Source organism: Urocampus carinirostris, chromosome 8 (assembly GCF_059441175.1).
Source record: "Urocampus carinirostris isolate Australia breed hairy pipefish chromosome 8, RoL_Ucar_1.0, whole genome shotgun sequence".
Classification (NCBI taxonomy): Eukaryota; Metazoa; Chordata; class Actinopteri; order Syngnathiformes; family Syngnathidae; genus Urocampus; species Urocampus carinirostris.
Window position 1 is genome coordinate 22,622,313 of NC_142356.1, and position 16,456 is coordinate 22,638,768.

General features: G+C 38.3%; 2 protein-coding genes across 6 annotated transcripts; one reads left to right on the forward strand and one right to left on the reverse strand.

Annotated features, from left to right (window-relative positions):
- The first annotated feature begins 241 nt into the window (after positions 1 to 241).
- cldnd1b (claudin domain containing 1b) lies at positions 242 to 6,593 on the forward strand. Of its 2 annotated transcripts, none has more exons than XM_088342001.1 (5): positions 242 to 311; positions 963 to 1,260; positions 2,116 to 2,203; positions 3,887 to 4,024; positions 5,128 to 6,593. In XM_088342001.1, the coding sequence occupies exons 2-5, from the start codon at positions 991 to 993 to the stop codon at positions 5,346 to 5,348; spliced, it is 717 nt and encodes a 238-aa protein (XP_088198127.1). In that variant the 5' UTR covers positions 242 to 311; positions 963 to 990; the 3' UTR covers positions 5,349 to 6,593. The 2 variants fall into 2 exon arrangements, with proteins under 2 accessions (XP_088198127.1, XP_088198128.1); XM_088342002.1 differs by lacking the exon at positions 242 to 311 and adding an exon at positions 335 to 485.
- On the reverse strand, positions 6,591 to 16,456 carry LOC148361258 (N-acyl-aromatic-L-amino acid amidohydrolase (carboxylate-forming) B-like). Of its 4 annotated transcripts, XM_088341998.1 has the most exons (8): positions 16,347 to 16,455; positions 15,533 to 15,680; positions 10,639 to 10,865; positions 10,368 to 10,560; positions 9,982 to 10,075; positions 9,521 to 9,628; positions 8,336 to 8,451; positions 6,591 to 8,269 (listed from the first exon to the last, which is right to left on the reverse strand). In XM_088341998.1, exons 3-8 carry the CDS (start codon positions 10,863 to 10,865, stop codon positions 8,063 to 8,065), a joined length of 945 nt encoding a protein of 314 aa, XP_088198124.1. In that variant the 5' UTR covers positions 15,533 to 15,680; positions 16,347 to 16,455; the 3' UTR covers positions 6,591 to 8,062. The 4 variants fall into 4 exon arrangements, with proteins under 4 accessions (XP_088198124.1, XP_088198126.1, XP_088198123.1 ...); XM_088342000.1 differs by lacking the exon at positions 15,533 to 15,680 and having other exon boundaries at positions 6,591 to 8,254; positions 16,347 to 16,456; XM_088341997.1 differs by lacking the exon at positions 15,533 to 15,680 and having other exon boundaries at positions 16,347 to 16,456.

A 16,456-nucleotide genomic window follows, 5' to 3' on the forward strand; every position in this document is an offset into this window, starting at 1 on the left:
GGTTTTGACAAAGGTTTTGATTCATGCAGATATTAAACTTCAAATTCACCACCTCATGATAGCCAAATTAATAAAACGACAATTGTGAACTAACATCGCGTATGAATTAAAATTGTGAAATGAACCACTTTCGTTCACTACTGAAGTTCAATTTTTCGAGACAGTTCCGTATTCTTTCCGTCAGATGGCGGTGCTGTAATTCTGTGCCTGTTTAGTATTGCCTTTCCAAACAATACAACAGCGTAGAAGAAGAAAGGTCAACCTGGCCATTTTCCAGAATATGAGGACCCCTCCTATCGCTTAAAAATGAGGTAAATACGACACGAGTAGCCGTTTTTCAGCATCTTTATTAGTCAACAAACGTCAAAAAACATATAACACGCTATAACGTTAACTGTAGTGAAGTATTTGTTGTAATTTGTGAACAAATTTTGACACATTGCTAATCAACGGCAGTTTAGTATCATTTCGATGTCCGGATTTAGGTGATTCTTTTAAATTATTATTATGACTCGTTATTAAAGTGCAGAATATGTTTTGGGATAACTACCAGAATTACCAATGAAGTTAAAATGCAGATGATATAGTTGTCGTTCCGAAATATTTATTTCATACCTGACAACTTATTAGTTTCCCCCGTACTTCACTCGTTTTTTATCATTACAAATTGTGCACGCCGTATAACAATTATTTTTGTACAGGAATTTTTATCTCGTGTTTTTGTCCGACCAACCTCATCCTGCCCATTTCGGCGCTAATCCTGATCGTCTCGGTCACTGGTAGCAGACACACAATATCATCTTAGATTTTTTTAAAACTGTGGCAATATTCTACATAGTCTGTCTTACTGTGAGTAAATAGGTGTTGCATTGTGTTTGTAAGTTTTTTGTCGCTGTATAAGGGGAGCAACTTGCTGAAGTTGACCTGTACTTAATGTACTGTATTATCTTGTTTCCTACCAGGAAGGAGTTGAACCAGTGAGTTGATACCATGGTCGATAACCGCCATGCCACCGCCCTGGTTATTGGCTCCGTGCTGAGCCTTCTGGCCGCCGTTTACCTCTCGGTGGCCGTAGGAACTCCGCACTGGTACCAGTACAGCATGCCCTACGGGAACAACACTTCATTATTGAAGGACGACTCTGTCGATGGAGAGTTTAATGAAAAAACCTTTAGCGAGTCCCTGTATCAACTCAACGGCACCATGGGACCTTGGTGGTGGTGCATCCTGGTGCCCGTGCACTCTGGTTCAAGGATCCAGGTAACAATCATGAGTTGCCATGTGCTTTATTAAAACTTATTGAGTTTCAAACATCAAAAAGATTGATGTTACAGAGTTGTATGCCAAGATGTGTTGATATTTTGAATATTTGAGTTTATAATTGATGTACACAGGCCCCTCTACTTACGAGATGCTCTAATTCAGAGACATTTGAGATCTGAATTGTATTTCGGGGAAAAATCTTCAATGGCATACGGGGCAATTTTCACATGGTACCAATACAGGAGCAAGTGCTCGAGCATGCTCACCGCCAGCATCAGCTTGTCCGAGTTAGCATATGCACGTCCTGCCATACAGACTAGATCCCCTCCTGTGTTATGTTTTCTTTTTAATTTTGCACCCTCACTCCTCCCGCACCCCACTCTCCCATTACAATGTAACTGCCAACTTGCTCCACAATAAGTGCTCATAATAAACTCTGATTTGATTTTGATATCTTTTTTATTTTATGACTGTGTATATATATATGTATATATATGTATATATATATATATATATGTTCAAACTTCAATTACTATTTGAATGTGTTTTTAGCGATAGGAAAGATGTGTTTAAAAGCTTTTGAGGGTTATGATTTTGGGAGGCCGAGAACAGAAGTTGGTTTTCAGTAATTCCTTAGAGGAAATATTTGTTCGAGATGCAGGAAATTATAGATGACAAGCTCGATCTGGGAAGAAATGAATCTTGTATGTAGAGTGGTCACTGCTTACTGTTTAAAGAATCACTCCAGGTCATTATGTATTATTTGCTCATTAGCTGATATGTGACAGCAATTGTATGACTCTAATTTAACATTATTAATTCATTTTTACTCTTTTATATCCCTTGTTCAAGCGGCATTGTGAGGGCTTCACTCTTGCTCAGCAGTTCTCTCCACGGTACCCTCGAAATTCCAACAGTGAAGAGGACTTACTAAGGACATGTAAGTTATACATCAATATGTGGATCGACCATTACGGGCTTTTTCAGGACCGATACCGATAATTCGTATGAAGAGGAGGCTGATTACCGATATTTGGAGCCAATATTCATTTGCTGTAAAAGCTTAAAAATTGGCGCAATACATTTTTAAAAATGCTAAAATAAATGAATATTTGTTTTAAATCCGAATAAAACTTTTAATAGCTTTCTGAAAACATTTTAGAGTAAATAAGAATTTCAACACAACTAACATGATTAATCGTTCACTTAAACCAAAAACAAACTGTGCAGGAAATAAAATTAAGCTTAAGAGCAACACAGATAAAGGGAAATCAAAACTTCAATAACTCCCTGAACCTTTTTACAATGGCCTAGATAAATAAAATGCAATACAACCAACATAACTGAAATCAGGTTAAAACAAATTGTGCAACGGAATTTCAATGTAGCTCGCAAATTGAAAAGTATGGGCACTCTGGTTTTTAGAGCCAGATTAAAAAAACTAATGTTATGGTTAGAGCTCATCATTTCCACTTTAGTATTCTTTTCATGCTCTCAATCACAAACCAACCACACTTACTTGACAAATTAATGTTATAATAACGGCTAATTTATCAGTCTCCACCTGAATGTACCTTCCTAAAACAAGTTTCCTACTCATTTTAAGCTATATCTTAATTACAAGCACCCCTTTATATCACAGACACAGGCATGTCTGGGAGAAGTTAGCTGAGCTGCAGCTCTCTTCTGCTTTAGTGGCTCTGCCACCTTTCTCTTATCCAATCACAAGGTACACGGTGGGTAGTGGGAAAGAGAGGGAGGGTAGGAGTAGGAGAAAGATTTAGGCTGCCAGAAACTTAATAATCAGCTCATCGAATGAAACAAATGCCAATACTGACTGCCATTAAATTCCCCAATATCGATGCTGATAATCAACCCGCTCGATAATTGATGGACCTCTACACCAATTTCGTGTACAAGAGTTGTATTTTAATACCAAATTTCTAAATCCCTAATTGCCAGAGATGTACACTATGTTCACTTTAGGGCGGCAGTAGCTCAGGAAGTAAAGCTCATCAGGTACGATTCGAAGTTTCCTTGGGCAAGACACTGAATCCCTAATGCCTTGCATGCCTGACGCTGCTTTCGGTTAGTGTGTGTAAAAAGGAAAGTGTGAAGCACATTGTAAAGCGCTTTGGGAAGTCTTCATTCACTTGAAAAGCACCATATAAATGCAGAACAATTGCACTTGATTTAAAATCTATTGTTTGTTAATGTGGCACGGATTCATTTATGTGGAAAGTGTCAATTGAACAATATTTTTCTCCAGAAGCAAATCTGTTGTGAGATTTTCTTGTAGAATTAGTTTTATTTTTATTATTTTAATGGTAAGAGAGAAATATTTTTTTTCTTACATTTTAGGTGGTGATAAAACTAATTTTGGGGTTTTTGGAAAATGAGAAAATAAATCTCTAAAGTGGCTAATGTCCCTCTCCTTTGAATTGTCTTGGCATTGATTTGGTGACTCTTATTTTAAATGCTGACCATTACCACAGTTGATTTTTACTGTTCTGTTGTCATAATTCTTGAAAAGGGAGAAAACTGTCTACATCATTACCCTTAAAGTTGCAGGAAAAAACAATTCTCTTTCAAAATGTAGTAATATCTGAAATAATTCATGCAGACCTGTGGAGGTGCCAGTTTCTCCTGCCCCTCTTGTCTCTGGCCTTGGTCTTCCTCAGCGCCCTTGTCGGCTTCTGTGCTTGCCTGTGCCGCAGCTTCACACCCACCCTGGCTGTGGGAGTATTACATTTTCTAGCAGGTAAGAAAGCGGCCGCTGAAACACCCGAGTTAGTTGCTGATTGTTAGACAATCATGTTTTCTGCCTGGAACACACTACACAATTGCCGTGGTCTTTCACTACAACTGTGCCGCTGAACATCCATGTAGTCAGACTCCTAAATCTGAAACCAATATGACCCTACCCGATCCTATGCATTCTTGTGCCAAAAGCACAAAGTTGGTGGTCGTTGTCAGGGAGGTAGGACAAACAGCTGTCTATCAGGGAAAAGTTGCGGTCAACATAGTTGGACAAGCAGTGTTTAACATTATGGACATAGGTTAGGACTCATTGTTGAGAAAGGCAAAAGAATAGAAGTGTCAAAAGAACCATTTCGCAAACATGTAATAAAACACTTTTCTTGGCATGTGGTCCAGTCCGATGACAGAAGTGGGTCGGAAGTCCTGATGAGCATAAAACTAGCATTCGTCTTCATTTTTCGAATCATGACCGTGGTTCCACAAATGCACGGCGCTGATACTGGTTTCATTGGAAATTGTACCTTTGGCAAGCATCAAAAAGGCAGGGTGCTGCAACATCTCCACAAACTATTCTTTCAAGTCCGCATTTCACCGCATCGCAGCCAATGTTAATTTGCATTGATATCTATTTTTGTGTGTGCCAAAAGTTACCAAAAGTGTAGTGTTTTCCGATGGTTCAACAAAACAAGCAAAGCCTGTCATAGAACCAAACATTCTGACATGCTGGAATATTGTTGTGTACATTAGAGAAAAAAATGTCTTTAGTCAAAAGTTGAATCAAACTTTCCTATGTTAATTGATGTTGGGGAGGCACAGACTCTTTTTAAATGACATATTATTTCTCTTTTTGGTATTACCTAAGTCTAAAACAAATTCAAAGCATCCTTCGAATTTTATTTTTTAATCCTTGAGAAGTCCACTAAGAGTGTAAAATGGCGTTCATTATGATCCTCAAAAAAGAAGGAAAAGATCAACTTTTCTTGTTTGTGTGGACCAATCACACTAATCTGGATGATAACCGTCTAGTAATATGACATCTGCAATTGGACTGACTGTCAATGGGCTAGAATCCCAATCGCTGACGTCCGTCCTCTCCTCTATCAGCTCTGTGCACTCTGGGAAGCGTGTGTTGCTTCCAGGCCAGCATGGATCTCCTCTACCAGTACGCTGGACGGCCCAAGGATGTGGATTACACCGCAGGTTGGTCCCTCTACCTGGCCCTCATCTCTTTCCCACTGCAGATGATGGCAGCCGCCTTGTTCCTCTGGGCGGCCCGCAGCCACAGCAAGAACTACACGCGCATGATCGCCTACAGGGTGGCCTAAATCAACAGTTGAGTGCGATCCAAGTAAATGGTGGCAAGAGAGTATTTGCATCAAGAGCTGATGTTCACCATTGCCATTATCCGTTCGCGTCTTTACTTTATTGCAGGGGTTGGGTAAATATGACTCGCAAGCCAAATATGGCTATTTTCATGAGTACATTTGGCTCAGAAATAAAGACAACATACTAATCTTTATCATTCCAAAATTGTCATATGCAAGGCCAAAGCAACACTGTAATAGCATGGTTTGGTCCAGAATATATAGGGCATAGTTTCAGGTACAGTTTACACTAACTGTGTGACACCAACAAACTCCGTTTGAGCTGTACGTCACCATGAAATCCTGTATACAGAAGCTTATTAAACAATGCATGTTCACTGGTGCTACACTTTATGATGAAAACCCACAAAACAAACTGTAAACACTAGAAAAAGCACCCAGAGCAGTTTAATTGGATGAGTTGTTGGGGTGGGCAGTCACATTTGTGTTGCATTGCTGCAGCAATGCTGTTTGCTGTAATTTGTGAGGTTTTTACCACTGAACTCTGTTTGCACCTTGTAATGAAACCGTTATTTACGACAGAACTGACGGTCCAAATGAGTCTCAACGATCTTAAGTAACTGCAGGAAGAAGAAATTATTATTTCATAGCTTTTATAAATCATCAAACTTCACTCAGTGAAATAAAGTGCGCTGATAAATTAGATTTTGACCAGAGAGCGGGTTTAGCGGTTTTGTTGTTTTGTCTCAAAATAAATGGTGCGGCTAAAAGAAAATCGAACTATTTTGCTCTCATGGCTCTTTGAGTCAAAAAGGTTCCCGACCCCTGTTTTTTTACATATGTGCATCATTTTTTTTAAAGTGCATGCTGTATTTTTCATCACTCGAGGTGTTGTTTTGGAGATTGCTTGCCTTTTTTGGTTGCCTCAGGTTCACTGCTGCTCTTCACCCTGTCCTTAATTTTTCTTTTATCTTTGTCAATTGTATAATGTTTAACAAGCCCTTTGTTTCGCACTCGCATTTCTTGATGACAAAATGGTACCAACCCCTACTATTACGCTTGATGTTTTTGGGATTGTAATTTGCTCATATGATTAATCACTTTTTATGAAACCACATGAAATGTTTATCATTTCCAACTGTAGTCAATTCTGTATGTCTTTTAAAAGAGAATTTAATTTTGTATATAGGAGAGAAATGTGTGTAATTTTACTGTTTTTATCTAAAATAAATGTTGACAGTATCATGTTTGTGTTTTATTGAATGAAAGCAATTTTTATATAAAGGTGACATCCAGACAAATATATAACTAAATTTTGACAGAAATCATTCACAATTGTTACATTTGATAAAAAATAATTTTCATTAAGAAAGGAAGTTTTTATTGAAGCGTCAGTATTTAAAGTTAATTCTAGTGTTAACGGGTTTTAGTGAGAAAATCCTCAGGCAATCACTCAGAACTGCATGACTGCCACAAAGCAGGATTTAAAAGAAAAACTGCCTCGGGTCAAGTTTCATGAAGTTGAATTCATGAAGGTTGTCCAATTAGCTGCAAGGTGTAATTATACTAAGGTTTGCCCTACCCGTTATTAAAATATTTGCCCAAATCATTTCTATAAACTATTATTATCGGTAGTGTTTAATATAACACCACTAAAAGTGTTTTGATTATATGTTCCATGTTACAATTGGTCATGACAGTACATTGTTTCAAAAGCTGTGTTTCCACAAAGCAGCAATGTACAGTTAAAGGGTCCTGCAAGCTCCTGTCATTTTGTAGAAAGTGCAAAAAGAAACTAACAAAACTGCAGTCAGATGACTTATTTATGGGTGTAACAAAAACGGTTCGAACCAGAATCTTGTTTTGTAACAGAGTTGTACTTATTTAAATAGTTATGAGTCAAACCAAATAGAATGGTGCTCTTTTCAATTCAACTGAATAAAATTGCCTTTTGTGAGGCGTGTTATACCCTTCATAGAATCCCTTATCCCATCTCGTAAGTATTGCCTTTCATGCAGTGATTCTTCAGGCAACATCAATAACATATCAATAAAAGTTTTTTGGATACATGGTGACATCAGAGCTAGCATCTTTAACAACGTTAATCGCCTCTAACCTAAACTGATTTTTACCTACAGAGAAGAAGAAAAGTATTTGAACACCCTGCTATTTTGCTATTGCTCCATAGCCATTTCCAGCATTGTGGAGGTGTACAATTTTGTCTCATGTGTCTTTGGACAGCTCTTTGGTCTTCGCCATGTTACAAGTTAGTTTTACTGATTGTATGGGGTTGACAAGGTGTCTTTATGCAGTTAATGACCTCAAAAAGGTCTATCTGATCAGGGTCTAGAATAGATCATACACAGGTGTTCAAATACTTATTTGCAGCAGTATCACAAAAATAAATTGTTACAAAATTATGCATTGTGATTTCTGGATTTTTCTTTTTAGTTTATCCCTCACATTGGACATGCACCTACGATGAAATTTTCAGACCCTTCCATGATTTCTAAGTGGGAGAAATCGCAAAATAGCAAGGTGTTCAAAAACTTATTTTCCTCATTATGTAAATCACTTGTCACCACAATTATAGAGCAGATATTGAATCAGCTCTAGAGTTAGCAGTTTCCTCTGATCCCAGGGGTGAAACTACTTTATTCACTTGTACTTGATTCAGATTTATTTATTTTAACTATAATTTGGAATACCCCAGTTCAATGAGTACCCAATCCTTTTTTCACGCTGATGGACGGCAGGTCAATGTTGATCTTGCGAGCTAAGTGTAACGCAATCTTCTTCTCGTAGTAGGCACATTCGTTGATAAAGAAAGGGTAAGCTTCCTCTCCCTCGTATTTAATCTCCTCCCCATTGAAGGTCTGGAAGATGGGGTCTCCGGGACGGAGAAGCTGGAAGTCATTGTCCTGCACAGTGAGAAAGGAAGCATTTCGGAAACAAATATGAGAGCAGAGATACCACATGTGCCTTACCTGCAGCTGAGGATGAATGGCAGCGGTGATCTCATTGGTGGTCGGATCTCGTGGATAGTCGATAGAAGATTCGAGCATAGAAAAGGCCTCCACTTTGCCTCCCTCAAATGTGATTCCTGTTCCATTTAGTGTAGTTTAATACCCTTATCCCATTCGCACCAATATTGATGTTTTGAATGTGTTAGTAACATTTGTACAGACATAAGGATAGATGTTGCAGAGGAAGGCTTCCCTAATCCTATGCTAATACGCTGGGGTCAGACTTAATGTGGAGTCGATGATAAATGCCGGAAGAAGTGAGTTGGTAGTGTTACGTTGAAATGGTAATATTTCAAGGAAAATAAGGTTTGAAATCAAAATTCGATGAGAAATCCTGCAGAACTGTTTGTCCTTTAAAAATTACTGATTGTTTTTCGCATTATAGCCAGCTCTAACATAACAACCAGACACATACATGAACTAATTTTTGCTTTGTTTATTCATTCAGGACAAGGGGGGAGATAAACATGAAATTATATATTGTTAGCAGTACAATTTCACTCGTTAAAATAAACTAGTATTAATATTTCTATTTCTATTTTACAACATTTTCCTCCCTACTTTACCATGACCATGAAATGTGAATGGTTTGCTGTTGCAATGGATTTGACTTTGACTTCTTTGCACTGTTGTGACCACATTTCCTAATTTTGTATTTTTTTAAACTTTGGATTATTATTATTATTATTTTTTTATGACAACGTTTTTAGAACATCTGTTCTTAATTTCTTTTAAATTACATGTAAATTCTTTATACATTTGTAAGTTGTTTTTTTTAATGACTGCTTTAATCTATCAACGTTTAGTTACAATGTAAAGAAAATTGCTCTGGTAATTGTATGGCTGTTCATAACATTCATTTTTTTCCCATACCATCACATAATTTTCTAATAATTTTTAACATTTTTTTCAGCTATTCTTGTAAGATTGTTTTTGTTATAATATTTTTTTAAACAAACGATATTCCTGTTATTATTTAACAATTGTATGGTTGAGATATTTTGTCTACCTTCGATGGGGCTTTGGTCAATGGGACTAACCTTCACATTTTTAATCATTCTTTTCATTTAAAGCCTTGATCTCATAGTGTATATATAAATATATATACATAATATTGTTTTGCTGAAATAAATTAAGTGTGCTTACCAGTATTGAATTCTTCAAGCCACTCCATGATGTTGTCCAAAGTTTCTGTCACCTTGTTGTATATATCTGCCCTGATCACGCCATTCGGTTGCGGTCCGATCTCCAACGCTGACAAAACATGAATATCTAAAAACGTTTGAAATGACTGGAAACCCCCAAATTGAAGGATAGAGACTTCTACAGAGCCCCTAAAGGGATGTTAATTGAAATGTTTCTATTTTTTACTTCACAGTGAAAAAACAGGCTTGTCCTAAAGGACGCACACATCTTAGAAAAAAAAACAGGATGCAAACAAAATAAAAGAAAATGTCATGCATTTTTAGAGACTTTGTAAAATTCCAATTGTTACTTCCCAAAAGACTCAATTTTCTAAAATAAGTTTTCTACTGTTGTAGAAATTAAAGCAATGTGTTAATAATTTGGACAGTTACGCTAAAAAAGGTATACGCGTGCAGACTTACCCAAGCCATGTCTGCCAAGGGCTTCAAGTGAGTAGGCCTCTCCAAGCGGTATGTCACACTGGATTGCCCTCACAGGCCCAAATAAGGTTTTACTCTGACAAATACAAATATTTTATACATGCACTTGATTCATTGCACATTTTTTTTACAGGATTTCATCATCTTTTTGAAATTGCAAACAGGTAATATTTCATAGATAAGCTTTATTCCTGTTGAGTCCATCTTGGGGTTTGGGGGGTGGGATAGAGGGGGTGAAGCAGGGGCAGTTCATGTTTGTGTAAAGCACACTGCTGTACCCAAGTTAGTTACATTACACACTGAAGTAACATTTACACAGTTTAAATATTTTTGAGGCAAGTAAAGATGAAAAAATCCAAGTGATTTACTTTGATATATTTAAAAAGGTGCAGGGTGATCCAGTCAAAGCGGTAAAAGATGAAGCATAGACCGGTGTTTGAGGTGGTGTTGTGGATGTCACATAAGAAGTCCACGGCTTGAGGGCTCCCTTTGGGTCCAAGCAGAGCGTTCAACTCGTGAGCTCGCTTCATCTCATATGGCGAGGAGGCTGTTAAGGGCATGCTGAAAAAAAACCCCGATAAGTTTTCACAGAATCAAAACGCGAATGTCAATTGTTGCTGGTTTATTGTATGGGCATACCTCAGCAAGGTGTCTGAGAAGCAACGGTTGAGGTCCTTGTCTATATAACGTTTACACACTTTGATAGCCTCTGGATTTGAAATGATGGTTGTAACAGACATGGAGCTGGTCTGTTTTGCCTTTTTTTTCTCCATCTCGCGTACCACGTACACCCCTGTCAACTCGTTGCCATGAGTCCCGCCGCAAATGGCAACACGGGACAACGGCAGCAAGGAGAGGTGCTCCATCTATCCAGGGGAAAAGTCATGTTGTGTTCATTCAAGTTTTGCACTGTGTGCCAGCAAAAAAATGCGCCTTGGGAGCTCAGGTATTTTGTGTTCAAGATAATAGAATAAGGAATAAGGATTGTCCACCATCTTGCTGCTATGCGCACCCCCAAAAACCTTGTAAAAGATATGGGTGCAAATTCAGAAGAAAAAGGATGCGGTTGGGTCACTTTGAGTTTCCATAGTTAATATTCATCTTTGTACTTTGTGGCACTCATTTAAAGTTTCACTAATAAACCAGGGATGTCAAAATCAGTTTGGCTCTGGAGTCGGATCAAGATTTTCTGTTCTGAGGCGAGCCAGATTAGTAAAAGAATGTTAACGGGTTAAACCCTTCACTACAACCCCCACCCTTTTTTTTAACGACAGACTCTGTCAAAAAGAATGAAAGTCAAAAGACTTACCATTTGTCCCCCAAGACACCAATTTACTTAGATTACTAAATTGATAAAGATAATCTGACCTACCTACCAATGCTGTCTCCATGCTCTTCTGCCCGCGTCAGTATGCCCACACTCGTGATGAACTGAACTATCGAAACTGAACTATCGAAACTGTCTCTACGCCAGTCTCCAGACACCGGCAATGAACGAAACCGCCAACGTAGTCTTTACGCCATTCTCCCCAGGCCCATGATGGACAGCATCAAAGGGTCTACAAGTGTGCTCATAGACAACAGCGTTTTTTTCGGCTCCAAAAGATGACCAGCCTCTACAGAGGTAGAATAAAGATTCAAATCACCCAAGTGTGTTGATTATTTTATGGCGAGTTTGTTGAATCAGACCCATTTGGCGTCCATATAACTTTCTTTTCTTAAAGCCCCAGTACCTTAGGAGGAACACATGTAGGCTCCAATGACATTTCTGGTGGTTTATGACGTCACAGAGTATCCCAAAAAACGGTCTAAAGTCCGCCTCGTTCTGTTTTTATTTTTTCTGGCCTTGAGCCACTCTCTCTCTCTCTCTCTCTCTCTCTCTCTCTCTCTCTCTCTCTCTCTCTCTCTCTCTCCCTTGGTCTCTCTGTTGCTCTATCTTGCTCTCTCTCTCCCTAGCTGTGTGTCGCTTCTCGGCCTTTTGGCTTTGATGCTAGGTCCTTAGCTTGGCGGCTATGGTTGTTGAACTGAGTACTATATGCTCAATGATCGCAGCAAGGCTTTAGGGCTAGGACCTTAGCTTGGCCTTTTGGCTGAGAGTAAGTGTCCCGGCTCCTAGGCTTTGTAGCGTATTATGAACTGACCGATAACGGATAATGGATAATGAATAACGAAGATAGAATAATAACCCTTAAAAACCCCAAAACCCCCCCTCTCTCCCTAGCTCTGTATCTCTTGCTTTCTGTCACTATCTCGGGCTCACTGTCTTTCGCTCTTTCTCGGTCTCTCGCTTGAACAATTGCAAAACTGCTGGGGCGGCAGTGGCTCAGGAGGTAGAGTGCTCGTCTTGGGATCAAGAGATCTCAGTTCGAATCCCGGCTCCTCCGTGTTACATGTCGAAGTGTCCTTGGGTAAGACACTGAACCCCTAATACCCCCAATATGCAGGTTAGCGCCTTACATGGCTGCAAGGCCGCTATTGGGAAATGTGAAGCACACTGTAAAGCGCTTTGGGAAGTCTTGACTTGAAAAGCGCTATATAAATGCAGATCATTTCATTTCATTTCATGCTGTTGTGGTGCTTGGGTCATTTAATTCATATAACCCCTAAACGTTACTGTAAAATTCAACTAAAATCCAAGATGTACGCAAAGTAAATTGAATGCTGTTTGTGAACTGTTTGGAGAGTATGGACGGTCTTTTGATATTTTAACACTCAGAAGTTTTGTTCGAAAATGAAATCACCGGAAGCGCTACTGACATTGAGTGATTGGAGTTGGAACACTCAGAAATACATGGTTTTTATTCTCGAATATTTTTTTGCAATCAAATGTCTGCAGGTGAGTGTAGCATGGGCATCTTAGCTGGAAAACTTGTGAGACAATAGCTTGAAGCCTTATCTGGTACCCAGTAAAATTTGATCGCTGTCTGAAAAATCAAACATTGTATTTTACACATTTTTTTCTCATGGTAAGTAGCGTTTGCAAAAGTGGCCATTTGGAGACGACCAGTTTACAGCACAAAAACAATTGCAACTGTGTATTTTACCTTGGCCATTTTTTAAGACATGTTGAAAGAGCTGTAAACGTTTGCCTTCTTTTTCCAGAAGTCAATCATTGATTATGCACACTTGTGTGTAATAGTGGTGTGTAAAAATGAATCACGAGTAGCGTTACGCACGTTTATTTTGGGGTTTAATTCGAATATACAGTATATATCTGTGCTTCGTTCTTTTCAGATTTTATTGGCTAATCAATGTATCGATCCTTATTTGATTCGGTTTCTACTGGCTAAAGATATTCAAAGCCAAAGTAGGTGATGACAGTTTTTTTTTCAACACAGGCCCTCATAGGTTGTCACAGGCTAAGGACTGTTAAAAAAAGGCTTGCATAGATTGGTGTCTTTCAACAGGTCAGAGGCTAACGGCCATATTGGAAACCATCTGACGAGTATGTTTATTTTTAGTTGAGTTCTAAAACGAAACAAACTGATTACAACAATTATTGTCAAACGATAAAGGAATGCTTTTAAACTAATTTTAATTTTTTTTTAATCTGTTGTCTTTTGGAGTAACTATTTTACATGGTTGGATTCACTGACTTGAAAGGTCCTGGATGTAGCAAGTCCATATCTGCCTGAATCCTATAATCATCTGACTACAAGAGCACTTTTGGGGTGATCTATGCCAGGTACCTTGTTTAAGACTGATCGTGATGTTTTGGTGATGAGTACATTTTGAAGTAGTCATCATATCTTGAATCCCAAGAGTTTCCAAATAATATCTGGCACGACGTACTTCAGTGACTGGTGACATTGTGGAGACACGACTTAATATAGTAACGGTCTGATGGCCCGCCGGTGGACCGTTAAGGGGTTGAACATGCCATAGAAAATTTCTAATAATTCACAATATTGATCCCCCTAACTCCCACCCTTTAGCCACAAGCCTTCAAATCACTGCAAAATCTCCTCAACCATTTTTAAATGGTGCTGTTGTCCCCACTTGTGTTTTTTAAAAAATGTCCACTGATTAATCAATTTTATTAAAATTAATAACTTAGAAGTTACGTTAAAATTAAGGAATTGGGCTTTGACCTTTAGAGTATTTAAGAATTCGTGACTGATTTAAAGAAATACGAGACTTATAGCGTTATAAAAAATGATTATTGTGGTGAACCTCTGGCTTTCTCTGTTGGTTAATATGATAAGTGCAAAAAATAATTTACACTCTGACACAAAATAAATACACATTATGCAAAACCCCCTACAATGTCAACTCCCAATGTTTAGCTTTATTTTTCATGTTATAGCTCTATCATTCAACTTACATTAGTAACCTACCCTACATATTATAATCGAGGCTGACAAGGGATCTTTTCTATAAAAAAAAGCTTTCATTCACAAACAATGGGGGAAAAAAGATTTTCACTCGTGGCATTGACTTTGCTAACTGGTTTATTTTAAAAGTTGAGTGAATGCACTTTTATACCTGAATCAACTCACAGCACTATACAAACTCAACATTGCCCTCTAGCGGCCTGAGAGAGCTTTAGGTTTGTATTTATTTTAAAATCATAACTTGATAGAAATGACCTTGAATCATTAATTCTGACTTACTCAGAAATTCTTGTCAGATCACATCTAGTGGTTAAATATTACAAAGTGTCCTTCCAAACAACTACTTTGATGTGTTTTCTAACCTGATAATGGTGCCGTTTTCTATGAAACATTAACCAAAAGGTCCTTTTGTAAAGAACAAGCCTGGAAATTGATTTGGGTGGAACGCATGAGTGGATTGTCAAAAAGTTTTAATGCAATTATTTTCTGAGTGCAGGTATGGTCATGAGACATTCACAGGATAAGTTGAGATTGGTTGTCATCCGAGCCTCTGGCAACTAAGAATTTATTCTCAGTCGACAGCAAGGGGCAACATGGCCAATGCGTGGGATTTATAAAGACAGGGTCGATTTTGCTGCATTATTCCATTCTAATAAGTGCAATATCGATTAAAATGCCATCTTAGATCCTTGATTCAAAGACATCTAAAGGAACATTTTGGGTTTGAGTCCAATTACCCTATTTTTTTTGTCCTTGACCCAGTTGTAGAGAACAAGGTGGTGCACTAATTTCACTTATACTCTTACAAGGTGTCTGAGTGCAAAATTCACGTTGGCTTTCAACCAATGGGAAACTGACTTAAATAAGTCACCCATATAGAGGTAAACGGTTGAACTCCTGCCTGTGTGTTTTTTCCAGTTACTCATTTGTTGTTTTTGTGTCATTGTGCCGAACGTTATTGCATTTTCTTAGATTAATGTTTGTGTAGACTGTGTCTGCTAAACATCAACTTGACAGCAGCTCCTTACAAAAGGAAACTCTTTAAAATCTGCTAAAGTATATTTTCTAGTCACATTCATATCTTGCAATCATATTCTATGACAAACAAGTTATTTATTTATTTGTTTTTGCATTTTACCAGTGCACTCCCTTATATGTTGTTAATGTTTAATGTTTTGGTATGCCACTCGTTCACATACCTTTCATAGTATAAGACCAGATCTCCAGATCTGAAAAGGCCTCCCAAGACGTGGTGGAAAAATAGCACGTTTGACGTTCCAGGGAAAATGAGCTTTACTCCCCTGCCTTAGGGTCAAATTTGACAGGCTTTGCGAGACTTAAGCTCCCCTGTTAGTGGTTAACAGATAGGACATTTTGATAAGCTCAAAAGCAAAGTCATTGTGAATGTTCTCGACAACAATATGTTAAATATTTTCACTGCTTTCTAAAACTGAGCTGTGATTGGTTGTTGCCATACATTTTCTGTACATCTTAAGTCTCGTTTTGAGTTCCGAATTTATATTTCAATCATAAAACATACAGAATCCCTCCCTATTCAGTTTGCATTCATGACTCACCTTTCTTCATCTTTTTCTTAATTCACATTCTTTTTTTTGCTATAGAATTAGAGAAAAACATGTTCTCTGGTTGGTAAACAGAACAACAAACTGCTGTTCCAAAAGTCACACTACTTGTTCCAAAATCAACAGTGCACATTGAAGGGGTGAGAGAAACTGCTGATATATGGGAAGAAATATGCCCTTCTTTACACTAATAGATGTGAGTTGGGTCCCCAAGACCCAATTCTCATGCTGCATTCATCATGTGCAACCTCCCAACAACTTCTGCTATTGTTTGAGTGTTTTGAGCTAGACCACATCCATCTACTGAGGGCAGCTGTTCAGGAATCTAAGTAGACTCTATTGCAGACCACAGAGTCTCGCTACACACCAGGCATAATAAACAAGTAGGAATGTTTCTTGGCGTCTCAAACCCTCCCCATATTTTCCTTACCTGACCTGCCATCAGTCCAGCTGCCGATGTCCCGCAGGAGCTACCAAGTACTGTGTGTGTGCAGACTGAGACTTCAGTTTACAGTCCTTAGATCAGATCCTCCCATTTGT